We start from the raw sequence: 20,182 nt of genomic DNA, 5'->3' as shown, positions 1-20,182 counted from the left end.
CCCAAAACCCATGATATTGCTGAGCAACAGTAGCTGTACGATTCACGTCCTAACATTTATTTAAAAAGATATATGTATAATTATCATGTAATTAATTTAATGATATGATATGATCTTACTAGCAGTACTGGGAGGAGGAGATGGAGGAGGTGGAATAGGTGGAATAGGTGGAACAGTGAAAAAATTGGATATGGAGATGGATTGGATGGAGAACAGCGGGGGAGCAGAGAGGTCGGAGGTGGCGAAGGGAGCGGAGGGGGTGGAAAAGGTAGGGGGGGCCGGGGCTTCGGAAGTAGTTGCCTCTATTAAATGCTTTTTGATCTTAATATTTATTTAATACTCGTAATCTAAACTTAACAAGTCGCTGTCGCGAGTTAGCAAACCCCTAGTTTTCTGTTATATACTGTGTGTGAATATTAAATACCCAGTCGCTTTGAAGGATTGGTTGATTTTGTATGGAAACCGCCCATTGTAACCAAAAGCAGTCAATTAATTTTGGCCTTGGCCTCAAAATTTATATAGTGAAAAAAGATACCGAGACGTTTTATCTATCCTCACTTAAACATTCAAATATTTTCCTAAAAATAGAAAAAAATAACCACTGAATAGCCCTTACTCACAGGTTAACTTGAGTACTGATTCGAAGTTATCAAAGAAGTTTTGGTGAAGTTCGAAAAAAACAGTAATAAAAAAGAGGTTGAGAAGGTTGCATTGCAAAAGCTGCGGGGCAGACTGTCCAAATACCTGCTTGGCTGCCAAGTGTCATTTTAATTTTATCAGGCCAATCAGATTCCTTTACAAACCCTTACTTTTTAAAATTCCCCAAAAAGGGGTTCTCAGTACTTATCCTCAACCCCCTGTACTGGATTAATGATTTTTCGAAGGGGCTTGCAGTCTGATTGATCGAGAGCCGTTACCCCTAACCCTGACTAGCTCCTACATGGCAACTAGCCCACCCCATCAAAAATGAACTCTACGTCGCACACGATAAAATTGGAATGTCATTATAATATAATAAATTTCTTGAACTATTTAACATGGAGCAGTACTGGGAGCTAGGGGGACCTGGAGGTGTGGAGGGCGGTGGAGGAGGTGGACGAGGAGGTGGAGGGGGTCGAGGTGGATGTGGAGGCGGAAGAGGTGGAAGAGGTAGGGGGGACCCGGGGGGGGGGGGGTGTGCAGTGAGAGCTGGAGGGAGCTGGGGCGGGAGGATTGAAGGCAGCGGGAGGGAGGTGGAAATAGTGTGAAGTGGGCGAGGGGGGGAGCTTGGAGGCGTGGAGGTAAAAGGCCAGAGTCCCAATATTGATATTTAATACTCATAATCCACATAATTTACGTTAACAACTCGCGGTCGCGAGGTGGCACACCCCTAGTAGAATAGAATGTACCACAGAATTTTATCGATACCTATCCCCAGATTATCATTCAGAACCTTGATCTGCAGCAACTTATGAACAGCCCTGAAACTACAAGGATCTCCCTATGGAAATACAGAATCACGTACACAAGGGTCGGGGTTGGCGTGGGTGGCCAGGGCTTTTTTCAGTGAGCAGGCCAGGGTATGATAGGATCTCGGCGCGGGCTAAACCTATTCGCCCGGACCGGAATTCATTTATGAATTTCTTAAATATAGGCAAGGAATAAATGCGGGCAAAGTAACAGAAGATACTTCGCTTTGCAATATGGAACGGGATTTTGTGAGTTATTAGACTACAATGAAATACCCTTGCATGGGCCGGTTATCTAGCCCGGGCATGAACCCGGCTATGTATCCTGGGCCGTGCCACAGAGTAAGTAGGTACACTGGGCTGGACAAGATCAACCTTATTTTTCAGCCCGGGCCAGTTAACCGCATTCCCCTTGCACACCGTCTTCCTCTTCCTCCTCGTCCTCCTCCGTGTCCCTTTCCCTCTCCCCCTCCAACCACCTTCTCTCCCTATCCTCCTCCTCTTGCAACTGTTTCTTCTCAAAAAACTCCTCAATCGCCGTCTCTGTGTTCTGAATCGCCCACTACCACCAATGAACTGTGAGCCCTATTCATCTGTCACTCTAGAAGGGGAGGGAGCACACTTTTGCCTTCCAGACATCAAGAACAACATCATACAGCGCTGTTAGATTCTTCACATCTACCGGCAGGTACCGGCATTCACCCTCGCGGAGATAAAACACGTTCCGGCCGATACACGACATTGTCAAGAGACGCGTTCCGAGCCCTATCATTCACCTCTGTTAGCTCCCTGAGCAAGCCCCCGATAGACGAAAGGAGCAACAGTAGAAAAAACCGCACGTACCACCCTGTAACACACCCACAACCACGAGCTTCGCAATAGCCTCCGCATCATACTCGACCAGCTCCATCAGACTGCAAAGCATAGCTCGGCACCCTGCAATCAGCTTCTCGCGGTCTGCACTCAGTTTCTTTGTGTCAGAGCTGCTGCGCGTGACCTCGAAGACCGCAAACTCGTAGCGATCGCCGCGCCGTTTGCCACCGCGCAGTGCGCGGGATTGGACTACGCCGTCATAGTGGGATGGGCGCCCGGGGAGGTACGCGTATGGCGCAAGTGCAACGAGCGGTATTTCCTTACTGAGAGGGAGGCGGAGTTTAGTGGAGAAGCGGGATGCCTCGTGGGCGGGGGAGGGGGGGATACCGCTGCAGAACCATGGTGTGAATGCTGGCGAGGTATTTGTCCCACAAGGGAGGGTAGACGAGGGAGTCCCATACCCCTTCGTTGAGGCCGTCGTAGGACAGGATGTTACCCGAATTTGTGATCAACTCGACGCTATTCCGCCCAGCACCCCCTCCAGCAGTTAGTTTCCATATCTCAGGGGTTGGGTGAGGAGATGGGAACAAACACATGTCTAAAAACATCGTCAATCCATTGGATATCCTGATCATCGGGACTATCCCGCGCAATAGCCCGACACTGAGCAGTCGTTCTTGTGCCCCGGTACCGCATCATACTTTTGCGCAAGTTCTTCGGGAACGACGGGAACCGCACCACCCCGCGCAACACCTCCTGCTTCTCCTCCGGTGTTTTCAAGATCCTTTCGAGAAGTTCATCGTCGACAATGAAGAAGTGCGCAGGGCTCAACTCGTCCAGCGCAATAGCATGCTTATACAGGATATCTTCGAGAAATCGGTCGTCAGACAGGGCAAACTTGTCGACCATGTTGCTGTAAAAATGGTCGAGGCTCCGGAGAGTTTCCCGGAGGTGAATGTTTTCGTGGCCTTCTTCCGGGTCGCTGGCGGTGCTAGAAGGACTGGAGCCACCCACGTTCTCACTGGAGCGGCGGTATGTTAGTCGACAGAAATCCGGGTACATTCGAGCACCGAGGACCAACTACCTAGTAGGGCCCAGGGGGTGAGATTCGCGGTTCAGGTTTGCGTCTGGGATTGGGCCTCCAGATCCGTTGTTCACCACCCCCGCAGTTACTGCCCCAAGCACGTTATTTGTCGCCCCATGCATGTTGAAGGTATTCTGGATCTTCTGCCTCGCGGGCACCGGCACCCCCGGAGGCTGCTGCGACTCCCTCTTCCTCTTGTTCTTGCTCATTCTGTCGTGCCAGTTCTGCGCAATCATTCGATCTGATAGCTGCCCCTGCATCGGAGGTTAGTGAGCTGCATCAGGGGGGGGGAAATCAACTGCCAACCCCGCTGGACCAGACTCAGACGACCCGAAAGTCGCCTGTAATCCAGCGGGACACCTGGCCAGGCATCCACCGACCCGAGAGTCAACGTGGTAACCAGGTGCGTGACACGGCTAGAGATCACAGGACCCGAGAGTCAAGTGTAACCGAGTTGCGTCTCCACACGGCCGGGGGACCAGACAACCCGAAAGTTGTCTGCAACCATGGGTGACCCGCAAACTGAGCCGAGAATCAGATGACCCGAAACTCGTCTGCGACTCAGTGCGGCACCGGGCCAGGAACTCAGATAACCCGAGAGTTATCTGTAGCCCGGTGAAAGGACGTTGGCAGAGGATTGTGGGGAAGGCGGAAGAGGAGGGGTTTGGGGGGGGGGGGGGACTTACTCGGCAGTTATTGAGATAGAATCTCTCGGATTTCTGCTTTGCGCAAGACGCCCTTTCGGGATCTTCATCCTTGGAAAGATGTGAGAGCGATGTGGCCCAGCTGCCGACCGCCTTATTGTGGTCATAAGGCTTGTCTTTCCTCTGCGACTGCTGATCGAGGAAATCGGTTATGTTCCATTCCGACGGCGGGGTATTCAAAAAATAACGGTGAATCCTAGGACGACGGGACTGACTCGGAGAAGAGGGCAGGTAATTAGTATCGAGATCGCCATTCACAAAATGAAGGGGGGGTGATTGTGGAAACGCACCATCACTCAGGCCGGACGCGAGAATATAGACTGTGGTGTAGTATGGTTTGGTGGTGGAGTATGCTGTCGGGATGGAGGGGAGGGAGGTTAAGGAAACCAGCCACCTGCGACATGACCTGTGTTTCACGTGTGGGCTTGGCGCACAGGCTAACGGTCGCAACCTAAGCGAGACGTGGGATGATCCAAGGACTTGAGGGGATAGAGCGGACGCGCCCGCTTCCAGCACCGCTATGGTTATGAAGTAAAGACAGTACGTAGGAGTGATGTGATGTTGGGGGGGGGGAGGTGAGGTGATGGGGGGTGATGGTCGGGGGTGGGGATGTGATGGGTTGGGTTGGGTCGGGTTGGTGATGATCGAGTTACAGTGGGCCAAGGTGACACATCCGTAGTTACCCGGCCGGTATCATCAGTGCGCCACACCATGAATAGCTCATCATAGCCCGGCTTGGCAGGTACTCGCTTAGTGTAACAGCGACCCCACAAAGATCGCCCTTAAGCGAGCCAATCCGGAGGGGTAACAACAACCACCAAGCTTGCGGCGGGGATAAAATAAAAAAAGAAAAGGGAAGAAAAGGGAAAGAAAATAAACGATTACTTGAGTCCATATAGTCTATTAATGTTAACTACACCAAACGGTTCTTTAAGTTGAAGTTAATGTCTGTGGGAATCAGTATCCCCTAACCCTAATTATTCCGCCCTAACCCTTTAATAATGACCTCTAAACCTAGAAAACCCCCACCCAGAAAACCGATTAGAGAGGTCTAGCAATAACCTATCACAGATCATTTGGTTAAGACAGAGGTTTTGATAGGCCTGAGGCTATATGGGCCGGCCGGGCTTGGGTAAGGGGTATCCGATGATGGGCTAGGGTTGGTCTGAAACGATTGAGGCCGGCCCCGGGTTTATGGGTTGTTTAAATGGGTCGAGATAGGTGTGTATTTTAACACATCCATCAGATTCCATATCTCGTTTGACTTTATGAAGAAAACATCTTCTAATAATATGAGATTTATCACCAAGCAACAGCCACATATGTTTTATTAGACTTAAGCCTGTATCCCTTGGGCTGGTGAGACATGCAGATTCCCCGACGTCCTCACTGGGGAACTATATGCGGTGACTAAGTGACTTTGCCTCTGTAAAAATGATCATTTCCTCAACGGCGAAGTCACTCTGCCACACCCTAACCAGGAAGTCGGGGAATCTGCATGTCTCACCAGTCCAAGGGATAGCCGGCGGGCCCCGCTTTCGTCTGGTGTGCCTGGACGAGTCCAGACCTGTTTCGGGCCCTGGCTGGCCTATCAAAACCTGTGTAATGAACGTTAAGAAAAATTGTTCTTGGTACCGATCGCGACTGCGGTTTATAGCAATAATTCTTGAATATTTTTCCTTTCTTCTAAGAGGCTATATAGCCCCGGCCTAACAGGTCTGATTACTATGAAGATACACCTCTTGAGTACTACAAACAGGAAAGGTCTCAAACACAGTGGAAGATATTCCTCATAACCTAGAGATATTGTAGTAATCCTTGTATACCAAAATTCCCATGATTATAGTTGTGAGAGAATTCGGCGTGAGAGTCATGCTTCGTTTTCTGTTGATTTTTCTCCGTGCGCGGGTATGCAAGAAATCAAAATGCTCTCCTAGAAAGACGCAAAAACATTTGCTAAGCCTCTCTACTACAGTCGACTGTAACCCCTTTAAATTAAGAAATTAAGGAATTCAAAACAGCCACTCCGTAGACAGTCATCGGAGCTATCTACCATCTCTTTTAAAACTCTCTATAGTTCGAATTTTGGGGGGTGTAGTAGGTTGAGCGTGGAGGGCTATAGCGCTATAGAATAAGTTGGTATATGTGTACTAGGTTATCTCAACTGTCACCATATATAGCAGACTCATTCAGTACTGCAGATCCGCTGTTCAAGAGGTGAGCTTCATCATTTCGAAGTAAAATCGAACACTTACAGAAACACTAAGGACAGCGCAATGATCTACACACTTTGGTCCTTCATAGAATAACCTTTCCCTTTGCTTTATCATAAAAATCTGGGCTACCTACCTGTCTCCTTCGGACCTTCTTCCACTGATATGGAACGTCGAACCTACTTTTTTCTTCCACCAGTCTCCTAGATTTCGTTTCATTTCATACATCTAACTTCCTATCATTCAATTCTTCCAGCATGTCACGGGTCATATGGATGAGAAAGGGGTTTTTGGTTTTCTTTTTCCCCCCATGGAAGTTCCCGGGTTAACTTCATGCCAGGCTTCAGCCCTTCCATCAGTGGATCCGACAACTTTCTTTAGTCCAACAGCTTCCGGGCCATGCACTTGTTCAGCGGGCCCACCTTTCTTTATCGCAGCGGGTTGTGCATGCACCTTTTCTTCTTTCAACGGGTTCGGCACCACTCTTAATCTCAGCAGATTCTGGGACCTTTCTTGATTTCAACAGACACAGGCGTTTTCTTTGTTCAGTTCATAGTTTCCAACCTCCCATTCCTAACTCGCTCCTTGCTAAATTGTCTTCTTCCTGACCCTTTGTACTACATATTAGGATATGGTATTCGTGGTCGCCCTCTCATTATTACCTGCACGTCTTGAATAGAACTACCCAGTGGATATCTAGAGACTCTTCCGGGATACGTGCCTCAAAAAAAGATATAGTTGATGAAACAAAACGCACAAAAGAGAGAAAAAAGAAGAGAAGTAGCCACTTTGCTGCGGTAATAGTAGCGGGCCGGCTCAACAAGTATAGTATCTTGGAATTGTGACGGCTCGAGCACCCCTCTCTTTTCGTCATTGCTGTCTTGCTCGTTCGTGATACTCCCCAGCGGATCGGGTCCGCAACCTGCTGGGGATCTCGAGAATGCAGGACCTGCAGGGTGTGGCGGGGGAGCGGGTAAAGCCGGCTCGTTGGCGAGGGAATCCTGATGATAAGTAACGCATGCTTCTGGGCTTGAGCCGCCGGCAGCGATCAACGAAAGACCATCCTCTCCGGGAGCACTGGTGGCATCTCGTTGTATATGGGTACTGGAGGCCGGGAATGAGAGGCGGGGCGGGGGGGGAGATCGAGTAGAGCCAGTGCTGGTTTTTGCTTCGAGTGCGATTTCCCGGGCTCGCTTCCCACCCTTGACACGAACCCATTGGAATTCCTTCGAATTCGGCCACCGGTCTACCATATCGAGTGGTGTTCTTCCTCTGTCATCGGATTTGTTTACCAGTATGTCGTCTCTCGCGAGCAGCAGCTGAATGAACTCGCCCAAGCTCTGTCCTAGCGCAATATGTAACGGCGTTCGCCCGTTATCACCGGGTGCAAGGTTGACATCTACACCCTTTCTGGCGAGTAAAAGCTTGAATGGACGTAGCTTTCTCTGGGTAATCGTGAAACTGAGCGGTGTCATATCATCACCGGAGGAATCTGTTCCGATGCAGTTGAGGTCCAAATCGTCTCTCTCCAGTAGCTGGCGTACGAAAGCTTCGTCGTTCACATCCAGTGCGTAAAACAACACTGGCTGCGGGCCACCGAGCAAACTGTACCAACTTTCAAAGCCCCGGCCAACCGGATTGAAGTTCTCGTTCACCCGTAGTTCGGGTCGTCCAAGCAGCAGCCGGGTGATATCTTTCCACCCCGATTCATGAGCGCGGAAGAGCAACGTATCCTCTGCTTTTAGGCGATAATTCACGTCAACATCATCTCTTTGTATGAGCATCTCCACCACGGCCGCCTGCCCGCAATATACGGCCATTGGTAAAGCATCTGGAGGTGTTCTTTCTTTGGCTTCTGCCAAGAGCTCTCGCAGGATATCCAACATTCCACACATGCAACTGACCAGAACCCGAGAATACCAGGAAGAAACATTGTCAACGGAGCCCACAGTCCACTCAATTATCGCTTCTTGGTCTGAACGCTGGCGAAGACCCCTTAGCGGCGAAGAGTTCCACGTCAGAGACAATTTCCAGCTATCAAAAGTAGGGCTGCTATCAAGAAAGATTTTCCGTCGCATTGCATAACTTGGCAGAACCTCATTCCCGCATAGCCGGAAATGCCTACCCCAATGACGGCGGGCATAACTATAGAAGCCCCACTTCCGTTCGTGGACTTCCATCTCATTGTCTCTTTCAAGGGGCGAAGAATATCGAGCCCTTCGCTCGCAGTCTACACATGCTATTATCAGGTATAGAAGGCACGTATTGGTCAAAGCAGCATGATTCTCCTCCCGGTGCGAAAAAGAGAATTGCAGAAGGCTTTCGCTCTGTAGATTGAGTAAGTATTCCTTGGCGGAGAAATGGATGAACTGAACCTTCCAATCGCCTTGAGAAAGGGATTCGGTTTTTCGAATTTCGAGAAGTGAACCGCAGTTCTCCAGAAGTGCGACCAACTTCACGGCTACATGCGTGCCGATGGCAGGAATGGCCTCCTCCTGAAAGCCTCTTGTTTTCCCATCCACATCCTGTTGGTGATCGTTGATTTCAAGGGCATGAAGCAATTCCTCGACAGAAAGAGGCTGCAGCGAGAATAGCACCAGACGAAAGATTGCAATCGCCTGGTCTTGGTACTATTTTTCCTTTTTCAGAATCGTCTGGAGGTTCCGCTCGTAGGCATGATCCAATCCCGGAGGCATCTCAGTGAGTACCGTCTCCAACCTCTTGGACCCCATCCCCGCCTGCAACCTTTCGCCGCCAAGTCGGGCCCATAGAAACATTCCCCCACAGCGCTCGGATAGTTTGTCACATATTGCCTCTTTATCCTTGTCGCGGAACCCAAGAGTCTCAGAGAGATTACCCGCAAAAGATTTAATATCAGCCTCGTTATCTTCGCTATTGATTTGATATTCTTCAAATGCCGCCGTGGTGGCAACGCGAGGGTTTAAACTCCGCAACGGTTCGAGCATTGACCTTATGGCAACCACGTCACGGCTCATTATGAGAAGCTTCACACCAGTTGAGGGTATTGAATTAGTCAATCTTTCGATAAAGATCTTCATCTCACCACTCCTTCGACTCCTTGAGGTAGGGTCGAAGTCAAGACATTCATCAAGCCCATCCAAAACAAGATAAGAGTTTATATTCTTTAATACTGCCTCAAAGGTTTCCCATAGGACAGTGGTAACCGCCTCAGTGTGGAAGGATTCGACCTTGCGGACGATTTCAAGGGCTTGAGGACTTTGCTTGGCTAACTGGAAAATCCAGGACCGAATTATTGATATTGTCTGGTTCTTCTCGGCATTTGAATGAGTGCAAAAAAAGAAGGCCGTTGGGCGGGAAAACTCATGTTGTAAATACTCGGTGATCCTTGCGGATATAAATGTCTTGCCCATCCCGGCCCCACCGTGTATCCATAAGATATTTGATGTGTTGATGCCGCTTTCAGGACACAGCCAACTCGTGAATTTTGTGTTCGAGAAGATCCAGTCGCAGGTCCCAGGCGACCTCTCCCGCTTCGCTTCATCGTACTCTTTTTCCGTCGAGATTGCGCCAATCCACTTCAAGGCCTTATCATTCTTCTGATCTGGAGAGAATTAGTCCTGGAATACTCATACAATGTCCCGCGTGTATTGAGTCTTACTTTCAATAAGTTCTCCACCTTCAAGCGGTGTTTCTGCTGCTCGATCGTTTCTTCCGCCCTTTCACGATCCGCTTCTACACCAAATTAGCCAGACTTCGAGCTAGTGGGATAATGGTAAATACCGCTGAGAGCGGCTGTCAAATTAGCAAGGCTCTGATTTATCTCAGCCGGATTAAATTGGGGGTCGTCCTCAAGGGAGGCTACAGTGGATAGCTTTTCGACCAGTGCACCAATGTCCTTCACCAAGTGATCGAACTTCTTTTTATCACTTACCGCCCACACATACTTCCGCCCGATCGATATATGCTCCTTGCTGACCAGTCCATACTTCTTAAAAAGACCGTCCCCATTACTCAGGATTGTCTCAAGACTTTTAAGGATACCCCGAACCCTCGGGTATTTGGGCGATTTTGGGTCTAGACATCGATGAAAGTCCGACTGTTTCTCAATACCGACTCTCTTGCCCCATACCTGGAAAAGGTATCTCTCAGTTTCAGGGAGGGCGTATAGCATTTGTGAATCCTCGGCGAAGTTCTTCCCGTCGCTGACTTGCTCCATCGCTTGCAGGCACACGCTGTATAGGCCAGCTAGGCCGATAGCCGTGCCGATGGTAAAGGAAATGGGTTCCATTGCGCGGAACGGGCAGACTTGTGCAGGGCAGGGGTTATGTATCCTAGGCCTTTAATGAACAGAACATGTTAGTCCCGAAAATACCATTTCGCGATTGTCACTAAGGTCATACAGGATATGTGAAATCGAGTAGTGGAACAAGCTCCAGCAGTATAGAGAGGTTTGAGTCGCAAAAGATAAGAGACTCTAAGGAGGCTGTATATTCTTTACTGATATGTACAGGCGATATCCCAAGTTTATAAAACAATTCAAAAATACCCCCCTGCCCAAAACCTATCGTCAGAAGTCCACCTATCTAAAGTCTCTTGTCTGGTGTTCTTGTCGTCAGTATCATTATAAAAAACTCAGTCCAACGTCCCGTCTTACTTCAGTAAATTGATCCGTATGTCCATAGATCGATCGTACTATTGATAAATCATCTATTTTTCGTAGACGGCGTCGTCTCAGGTATCAAATGAGCGGTGCCCAAAATGCTTTTTATGTTTACTACCCATATATCGTCAGGAGAGCTGGAGCAACGTGATACCGTTATTAGCCCGTGGTCGATGTTGGGGTTTCCATTGAAGTCCGGCTTCAATGATTGTATCGCAGTCAGAAGTCTGGCTCTTAAGGGGGTGAGTAGCGGGTATTCGGCAGGGTACGAAGAGTGCAATAGGGGACGGTATGGGAACTCGCAATAGGGGTCCTAAAGGACTCTAGCGTTGGTAAAGGTCAATGGGACAAGGAGAAAGCGAGGCGGTGGTCTTCTGAAATAAAGAAGAGGACGATAATATTGTATAGCAATAGACAGCGTAGATACAGAAGATGTTGCGTAAAGAAAGAAGAAGAAAAAGAACGAGAAATACAAACAAACCCCCCTTAATATACTCAAGGAAATCCCAGCGATGACAAATCCAACATGACACATACATTAACGATCAATAGAACCTGGTAGAACCCAATAGAACCTTTCTGACTAATCCCACTCTTCGTAACCCCGTACATCCACTAGTCGATCCAAGAAACTGGCCCTCCATCGTCTTGGGTCCCTGATATTAAAGGCTGCAAGCAGCCTTCCTGGGCATAAACCCTGCAAAGCCTCCAGGTCAGCCGGCTTTTGACGAAACCAGACACAGGCATTGCGCGCATTTCCCCGTCTGTAACCCGATGTTCCTGTCGTACAAAGTGTGTGAATTGTCCTCTCATCGCCCTCGCCGTGCAAAATGATGGGTACGTTGAGCTGTTTGAATGTATTTACCCACCAGCTATCGATATCTTGGGGCATATCTTCATGTCGAAGACATAGCTCCCTCCTGAAAGACCGCCGGATGTTATACTCCAGTCTCTTTGTAGCACCTGCGATATCTACACTACCGACATTTGTTAATTTGCCCAGGCATTTGACCCATCTCTTCTCCACCATGGTATCACTTGGTAAATAGATCAATAGCGCGGTATCCTGCGCTTGAAATGCCGGGTTGTCCTGAGGGTCTCTAAGATCCCGTCTTGCAACTTGCATCCTCCTCCTCAGATGTGACTATAAGCCGTCGAGATTGCCGACAAGCTCAGTGGTCGAAAAACTGTCCCGGGCAATTTATAGGAGATTTAATTCGCAAATGGAAAACGTATAATCATGGTTAAACATCTGAAGTATCTGCATTGCGGGATCGATGCGATTGCTCTTACGATACGGTATTTTGATCTGATCCCTGTTGGCTGACTCGCAAGACTCCATCGAATAGTCCGAAATATTGGCGTATTGACAAATGTGCTCTGCGAAATGGCCCATGATGTGTATTTTGGGGAAGTTGAAGTCAGATTCTGCTCGCAAGATCTCGTCGGTTTCCGCCTGGAGATTTAGCCTTTGGTCTGTGATAACCCTTCGTCTTTGGCCTAAAGAATCATTTAGGCATTCTAACTCGACGTCGTATTCCTCGCGCAATTCCCTCCCTTGTTCCGACACAAGTCTGTCAGTCTCTCTAGTCACGCGATATTTCCTGAAGACATCCTTCGTCCTATGGAAAGTCTTTAGGTAACTATCCAACATGTATATCATCAGCTCGTTATGAGAACGATACTGGTCGACTAGTGCCCAGTAGATCAATGCCCAGACGCACTAAAGGCTTTCTTGAGAGGCTTTGCCTGGGGAGATGACGGATTCCTGAGGGCAGACGCCAGGGCTGGTAAGATTATTTCAAAATTACGCATCTCCTTCCTTTGCTATTGACTGACCGCTTGATAAGGCTTCATTGGTGGGGTAAATCCAAGGTAAGGTAGCATGCGCATCGATCTGGCGTTGAATTCATCCAAATGACCATGTTCCTTCAGGAAGTCTTCCAGCCACTACATAAATGTTTCAGGATTCCCAAGTATACCACGTGCAGCTTGTCTGGCTTATGGAGGTTGTAGGCTTGGACGAAGGGGAGATTCCAGAAAGGGTTGTACAGAGGTCATAAACCACAAGAATCGAACCACTTGGTCAGCGTCTTCAGCTCCCCCCTTTCGTCTCTCGTCGGATTCTCAAGTACCTTCAGCACCCTGTACTGACGATACATTCTCTTGTATTCGTCCTGATCACGAGAGTACGTCTTGAGCGGTTCGGCTTCGTATTTCCCCAGTCTATTGATGGGTATCTCGCAGTTGGAGTACAAGTTGAACTTGGTATTCAGAATATTGCAACTCTCCATGTGGTTCGAAAGCCATGCAATCAGAATCGGCCAACAAGGTCTCTCGTACCCGTCTGAGCAGCCCATTAAGATGCCGAGCCTTTGGTCAAAGTACAGCAGAGGCTCCAGTATAACTGACATGACTCTTCTCAGCATCTCCGCTAGCTAGGACCGGAGTCTCCCCTTTAACGTCGAATCGCCAATTATTTTAGAAGGTATTGGCAATAGTGCGAGTAGCAAATGCGCCTTGGTCAACGGCTTGGATCGTACTTTTCCCAGTATATTGCCTATCGTCATATGTATCGGCCAGGTCTTCTTGTCTCCGGAGAACTTTGTTAGATGCATGACGTCGGAGCAGCAGATAATCGGGACAATCGTGGCCCTGGTAGGGAGTCTTTCCTGCATATTCCACCAACAGTCCGCTGTATGCATCTCGGAATAGAGTTGATATCCGTCCGCATCACAAACTCTCTCTGGCCGATAAACCATGCTCGACTTGTAGCAACATTGACCCAAGAGACACCTCGCACATGCCACCGGATTCCTGTAATATAAGTCGGTCGTTCTTCCAAAGCCGTTCTCGACGGTCCCGTATTGAAAGTAAGCTGGGGAGCCCGTCATTTTGTCGAGCTGGTTCTGGAAAGTATAAGCGGACTGAAAGGAACGCTCATTCTTTGTCGTCTTGTGCAACTCCTCATTGATGTAGGCGCCAATTGATGTAGAGGTCAACTTGTGCTCGATAAAGAAATGAACCAATCTCTATTTCGCCGTGTCTTTGAACAGTGCCCAGGGCTTCTAATTCTCTTCCGTATAGTCCCGATAGCTATTTTCATGGATCGATTAGTGGAGGTACGGGGTTGTGAAGAGTCGGATTAGTCAGAAAGGTTCTATTGGGTTCTACTGGGTTCTGTTGATCGTTAATGTATGAGTCATGTTGGATTTGTCATCGTTGAGATTTCCTCGAGTATATTAAGGGGGGTTTTGTTTGTATTTTGTGTTTTTCTCTTCTTCTTCTTTCTTTACGCAACGTCTTCTGTATCTACTCTGTCTATTGCCCTATACTATTATCGTTCTCTTCTTTCCTTAAGAAGACCACCGCCTCGCTTTCTCCTCGTCCCTTCGAATCTTACCGACGCTAGAGCCCCGTAGTACCCCCATTGCAGAACTCCCATACCGTCCCCTATCACACTCTTCGTACCCTGCGGAATACTCGCTACTCACCCCCTTGAGATTACGTTGCGTCGTCATCCGCACCGTACGATATGTCTACCCCCGATCCACCTGTATGGGCGGCACCCAACGATGTAGAAGGATTCAGGCGGATGTATGAGGACGACTCTACTGAATTATTCAACAACATCGCCACCCTCGTCCAACGCGTCCGCCTCCAAAGGGACACCCTTCATACACAACTCACCGCCGCCAACGAAACCATTGACAACCTCGAGGAACAGATAAACCGGCTCAACCTCGACCTCAATGTCGCCCGCGCTGCCCCCGCCCCTACCGTCGCTGTCCCCGTTGCCACTGCTCCTCCACCTGCTCCTGCCCCCGCCTTCAGGTCCGAAAGGTTTCCAGACCCTGAGAAATTCGATGGCACCCATACCAAGCTCCCCGGATTCACTACCCAACTCAGAATGAAGCTTGAAGTTAACTACGATCGGTTCCGGAACGAGGCAGCAAAGGTTATCTATGCCGTCAGCCACTTGGAAGGAAGGGCCCTTGACCAGGTCGTTCCGCTCGTTAACGCTAACCCTGCCGCCCCCTTCTCCTCCGTCACTGCCTTCGTCGCCCATTTGGAAGCCTCGTTTGGAGACCCAGATCCCCGGGGTACCGCCCGTCGCCAACTCGTTGCCCTGAAGCAAGGCAAAGGGGACTTCGCTACCTATTATTCGCAGTTCCTCCACATCGTGGCATACCTGGATTACAATGAGGGAGCCAAGATCGATGCCTTGGCCGAAGGAGTATCGGAAGACATGAAGAACGCTATGACATACCGGACAGACAGGCCTAACACCGTCGAAGCCTATGCCACCATGTTGATGACAATCGATAACCAGGTTCGGGGCCGCAAAGCTGAACAACGGGCCATTCGGAATACAATGGGACAATTTACTGCCCCCACCGCCGTCGCACACCCATCTCATACCGCCGGAGGCCTCGCCCCCATGGACCTCTCCGATCTCCAAAGCCGCCCCACTCAACGTCCTGCCATGGAACAACGATCCACTTTTGTCAATGGACAACGTAAAACCTCCGCCGCTGAAAAACAATGGCGAAGGGACAACAATCTCTGTATGTACTGTGCCAACCCCGGTCATGTCTTTGCCAACTGCCCCTCTGCCAACCGCCCGCGCGGTAACCAACCGGTTATGAGAGGCGCCCTCCTCGCACCTAGCCATACGGCCGTCGACCCCGCTGCTCCCCCGGTCGCTAGTCCCGCCTCCTCTGAGTCGGGTTTTCAGTAGTCCCGGGCGTGATTAATGGCCCCTGCCCGGGACCTTCCAATGTTTCTCCTTTGTCTGCGTTTTCTATCTCTGGCTTCTCGGTATCGTCTGTGGAGGATAAATTGGATGGCGATCATTTTGTTGCTTCTTGTAAAATTATAAACAATAAAACATCCATTTAAACTCACGCACTGATCGATACCGGTTGCTTCGGATTCGCATTCATTGATGAAACATTCGTGCGCCATAACAACTTCCCATTTCTCCCCCTCAAATCACCCCGCACTCTTGAAGTCATCGACGGTCGGCCCATATCTTCCGGACAAATTACCCACCTCTGCTATCTGCCGCTATCCATTGACTCCCACCATGAAACTACCCCCTTCTTCGTTACCAAACTCGGCTCGTACCCACTCGTCCTCGGAATCCCCTGGCTTTAATTGCACGACGCAACATTACGGTTTAAGGACAATAGCATACTGTTCGACTCCGAATACTGCAAACGCAAGTGCAACTCTTCCCCGATACCCGTTCCCATTAGAGGGGTTGCACCACCGCCCCGTTTCCACCTCATCAGTTCAGCTGCTCTTTGTCGCTTCGCCCGAAGAGATAAACTCCAAATCTTTAGTACAACTATTGAGGAAATAGATCAAGCAACGGGCGAGGCCCCTAAGCAAGACTGGAGGAACCGGGTCCCAACCCGGTATAAGAGATTTTATAAAATGATAGACGAAGAATTCGCTAACGAGATGCCGCCTCGCCGCCCCTATGATCATAAGATACCGCTCAAGGAAGGGAAAGAGCCCCCTTTTGGGCCACTTTATGGTATGTCCCACGAGGAACTCATTGTGCTGAAACAATACATACAGGACAACCTTCAAAAGGGGTTCATCCAGGCCAGCTCCTCGCCTGCCGGTGCCCCTGTCCTATTTGTTAAAAAGGCCGATGGAACACTCCGCCTCTGTGTCGACTATCGTGGCCTCAATGAACTTACTGTCAAAAACCGCTACCCGCTGCCACTCATCCGGGAAACTCTCGACCGCCTTTCCAAAGCCAAGTGGTACACCAAACTTGACCTTCGCCAAGGGTACAACCAGATCCGAATGGCTGAGGGTGAAGAATGGAAAACGGCCTTCCGAACGCGTTACGGACATTTCGAATACACCGTAATGCCCTTCGGCCTTACCAATGCACCAGCCACCTTCCAACATTTCATTAATGATTGCGTCCGTGACTACCTTGATATGTTCTGTACAGCCTACCTCGACGACATCCTTATTTACAGCGACACCTTCGAGGAACATCAAGTACACGTCGAAAAGGTCCTGGAAGCTCTACAAAGAAATGGAGTACTGCTGAAACCGGAGAAATGCGAATTTCATACACAAAGCACCACCTATCTCGGCCTTATTATCGAACCCAATGGTATTAAAATGGACCCAAGGAAAGTGGAGACAGTGAAGAATTGGACCGTCCCCAAAACAGTTAAGGATGTACAAGCATTCCTAGGTTTTGCTACCTTTTACCGCCGATTCATACGCGGATTCTCGGAACTGGCTTCTCCTCTTACCAGACTGACCCGTAAGGACATATCATTTGGATGGACATCCGAAGCCCAAACCGCCTTTAACGCCCTGAAAGAAGCCTTTACCACGGCGCCCATTCTTTCTCACTTCGACCCGGAGAAGGAAATTACTGTGGAAACCGACGCATCCGACTATGTCTCCGCTGGTGTACTCTCCCAATACGATGACAATGGTATCCTCCGGCCTGTTGCATACTTCTCGAAAAAACACTCCCCCGCCGAATGCAACTACGAGATTTATGACAAGGAATTACTGGCAATCATTCGGTCTTTTGAGGAGTGGCGACCGGAACTTGAAGGGGCTGCACACCCAATCGCCGTCATATCCGATCATAAGAATCTCGAATATTTTATGAGTACCAAACAACTCAACCGGAGACAAGCACAGTGGGCAGAATACCTGTCACGGTTTAATTTTGTTTTCAAATACCGACCAGGGAAACAGGGAGGGAAACCGGACGCGTTGACAAGAAGATCAGGAGATCTCCCTGGAGAGGGGGATGAAAGACAATTGCATCAGAGCCAAGTTGTGTTGAAGAAGGAGAATCTTGATGCAAAGCTAAGTTTGTTGGCGGGTTCTTTCTCAAATGAGCCCGCTGAAAAGAATGCCTCACTGCAGGAATTATTCGATGAAGGATATAGCGCTGACCCGTTTCCCCAAAAGATACTGAATATGCGGAATAAAGGCGATCGACAATCAAAGGACATATCACTCGCCGAATGCACCGAGGTTGAAGGCCGATTGCTTTACCGAGGCAGCATATATGTCCCTGATTACAACACCCATGGAAAACTTGGCGTACTTTGACCTTTACCGATTCCCGAACAACCATGGCAGGAGGTATCGATGGACTTCGTTACTGGGCTACCGGAAAGTGAAGGGTACGATGCAATTATGGTAGTGGTTGACCGGCTAACAAAGATGCGACATCTCCTGCCCTGCAATACTACGGTCAACTCCGAAGACGTCGCCCGACTATACCTGCGAAACATATGGAAGCTCCATGGGCTACCCACACACGTCACCTCCGACCGCGGTACGCAATTTACAGCTAAGTTTTGGAAGGCTCTTTGCAAACACCTCAACATCGAAGCAAGGATGTCCACCGCCTTCCACCCGGAGACCGACGGCCAAACCGAAAGGCTGAATGCCGTAATGGAGCAATATCTATGTGGGTATGTCTCTTATCAACAGGACGATTGGGTAAAATGGCCTCCTATTGCAGAATTCTCCGCCAACAATCAGGTCTCCGCATCCACCAAAGCTACTCCATTCTTCGCGAACTATGGGTTCCACCCCCGGTTTACAGTGACGATCAAATCGCTCGACAGGACCCCACCGAGTCTCAATGCTAAAGACTTCGCCTCGAAGATGAGAGAACTCCATGAGCACCTACGTTCCAATATCCGCACAGCGCAGGATCAACAAGAACAGGCCGTCAATACCAAACGAACGCCGGCCCCACGGTACGATGTCGGTGACATGGTGTTTGTTTCAGCAAAAAATATCCGAACCACACGTAACTCCCGGAAGCTGGACTAGAAGAAACTGGGGCCGTTCCCTGTCAACGAAATTATATCGCCATATGCGTCTCGGGTCGACCTGCCTAGAAGTATGAAGATGCACCCCGTCTTCCATGTATCATTGCTGGACCCCGCTGCGAATGATCCTGTCCCAGGGCAAATTCAACCACCACCCCCGCCCATTATCGTCGAACAAGAGGAGGAGTATGCAGTTGAGGAAATCTTGGACTCGCGAGGGTTACGGAACACTGGCCTGCAATACTTTGTTAAGTGGACAGGCTATACCGACCCTACCTGGGAACCCGCCGCATACAACGATAATACTGCCGCCATTGATATCTTCCACATACGCTACCCCGACAAACCTGGACCATTGGAAGGAAAGATTAAGGATAAGGCTCGCAGGAGCTCGCGCTTGAAGGGAGGGGCTACTTTCATGGATCGATTAGTGGAGGTACGGGGTTGTGAAGAGTCGGATTAGTCAGAAAGATTCTATTGGGTTCTACTGGGTTCTGTTGATCATTAATGTATGAGTCATGTTGGATTTGTCATCGTTGAGATTTCCTCGAGTATATTAAGGGGGGTTTTGTTTGTATTTTGTGTTTTTCTCTTCTTCTTCTTTCTTTACGCAACGTCTTCTGTATCTACGCTGTCTATTGCCCTATACTATTATCGTTCTCTTCTTTCCTTAAGAAGACCACCGCCTCGCTTTCTCCTCGTCCCTTCGAATCTTACCGACGCTAGAGCCCCGTAGTACCCCCATTGCGGAACTCCCATACCGTCCCCTATTACACTCTTCGTACCCTGCGGAATACTCGCTACTCACCCCCTTGAGAGCTATGGACCCACTCTAGTCTTTGTCCACTATTGTATAGGTATGCTGTGGCCGTTTAATTATCATCAGCTTACTCTGAGATCGGGGGGGCGATCGCTGCAGGGCCATCATCGTCGGAGTCAGGGTCAAAGTCAGATTCCGCCTCAGAGTGGGCTTCTGAGTCTGTAAAATCGTCCGAGCCATCAATTACCAGAGTAAGGATATCAGGCCTGGCGTCTGGCAGCGTAGTTTCATCTTCTAAACGCTCGTCCTCAGGCGAATCGATACCGTCATGATGCCGGTAAATATGTTTTGCAAGATGTCCCGTGCGATGGTAATACCTTGGGTACAGGGGGCAAGGTATGGATGTCATCCGCTTTCTTGATCAGTCATGATGGTCTTTTGGCTTGTCGTGTATATCTTTTGCTTCGTCGTATGCCTCATTCTCGCATTCACTGGCACTGATATCGAGTGGGTTTATACTGCTGGAATTCTGATTGAGCAAAATAACCACTGTAGTACAGACCGACAATTGTTTCCTCGGGGTCATCAGCCGTGACCCAAGCTTTGCCAAGCATATGCGACCTGACATCATTCATCACAAAATCGTCAAACCTCACTGCCAACAGTTGCAA

At 49.3% G+C, this 20,182-nt stretch overlaps 6 protein-coding genes across 6 annotated transcripts; 2 read left to right on the top strand and 4 right to left on the bottom strand.

Annotated features, from left to right (window-relative positions):
- Nucleotides 1-1,845: 1,845 nt before the first annotated feature.
- On the bottom strand, nucleotides 1,846-10,532 carry H6S33_007916 (uncharacterized protein; the record flags this gene model as incomplete). Its single annotated transcript, XM_044839281.1, has 11 exons — nucleotides 1,846-2,010; nucleotides 2,071-2,213; nucleotides 2,292-2,584; nucleotides 2,649-2,780; nucleotides 2,854-3,282; nucleotides 3,346-3,599; nucleotides 4,032-4,259; nucleotides 7,051-8,892; nucleotides 8,971-9,840; nucleotides 9,903-9,976; nucleotides 10,025-10,532. 11 exons carry the CDS (start codon nucleotides 10,530-10,532, stop codon nucleotides 1,846-1,848), a joined length of 4,938 nt encoding a protein of 1,645 aa, XP_044688789.1.
- Nucleotides 10,533-11,487: 955 nt separating this feature from the next.
- H6S33_007915 (uncharacterized protein) lies at nucleotides 11,488-12,030 on the bottom strand (the record flags this gene model as incomplete). The annotated part of the gene is made up of 1 exon (XM_044839280.1): nucleotides 11,488-12,030. One exon carries the CDS (start codon nucleotides 12,028-12,030, stop codon nucleotides 11,488-11,490), a length of 543 nt encoding a protein of 180 aa, XP_044688788.1.
- Nucleotides 12,031-12,105: 75 nt separating this feature from the next.
- Nucleotides 12,106-12,526, bottom strand: H6S33_007914 (uncharacterized protein; the record flags this gene model as incomplete). Its single annotated transcript, XM_044839279.1, has 1 exon — nucleotides 12,106-12,526. A coding segment is annotated over one exon (421 nt), but the record flags the coding sequence as incomplete, so codon positions are not given.
- A 1,913-nt stretch (nucleotides 12,527-14,439) lies between these two features.
- On the top strand, nucleotides 14,440-15,645 carry H6S33_007913 (uncharacterized protein; the record flags this gene model as incomplete). The annotated part of the gene is made up of 1 exon (XM_044839278.1): nucleotides 14,440-15,645. One exon carries the CDS (start codon nucleotides 14,440-14,442, stop codon nucleotides 15,643-15,645), a length of 1,206 nt encoding a protein of 401 aa, XP_044688786.1.
- A 3,179-nt stretch (nucleotides 15,646-18,824) lies between these two features.
- On the top strand, nucleotides 18,825-19,214 carry H6S33_007912 (uncharacterized protein; the record flags this gene model as incomplete). Its single annotated transcript, XM_044839277.1, has 1 exon — nucleotides 18,825-19,214. One exon carries the CDS (start codon nucleotides 18,825-18,827, stop codon nucleotides 19,212-19,214), a length of 390 nt encoding a protein of 129 aa, XP_044688785.1.
- Nucleotides 19,215-19,638: 424 nt separating this feature from the next.
- Nucleotides 19,639-19,920, bottom strand: H6S33_007911 (uncharacterized protein; the record flags this gene model as incomplete). The annotated part of the gene is made up of 1 exon (XM_044839276.1): nucleotides 19,639-19,920. The coding sequence occupies one exon, from the start codon at nucleotides 19,918-19,920 to the stop codon at nucleotides 19,639-19,641; it is 282 nt and encodes a 93-aa protein (XP_044688784.1).
- Between the last annotated feature and the right edge of the window lie 262 nt (nucleotides 19,921-20,182).

This window comes from Morchella sextelata, assembly GCF_020137385.1.
Source record: "Morchella sextelata strain SCLS chromosome Unknown scls_24, whole genome shotgun sequence".
Lineage (NCBI taxonomy): Eukaryota > Fungi > Ascomycota > Pezizomycetes > Pezizales > Morchellaceae > Morchella > Morchella sextelata.
This window is presented reverse-complemented; position numbering and strand designations above follow the sequence as displayed.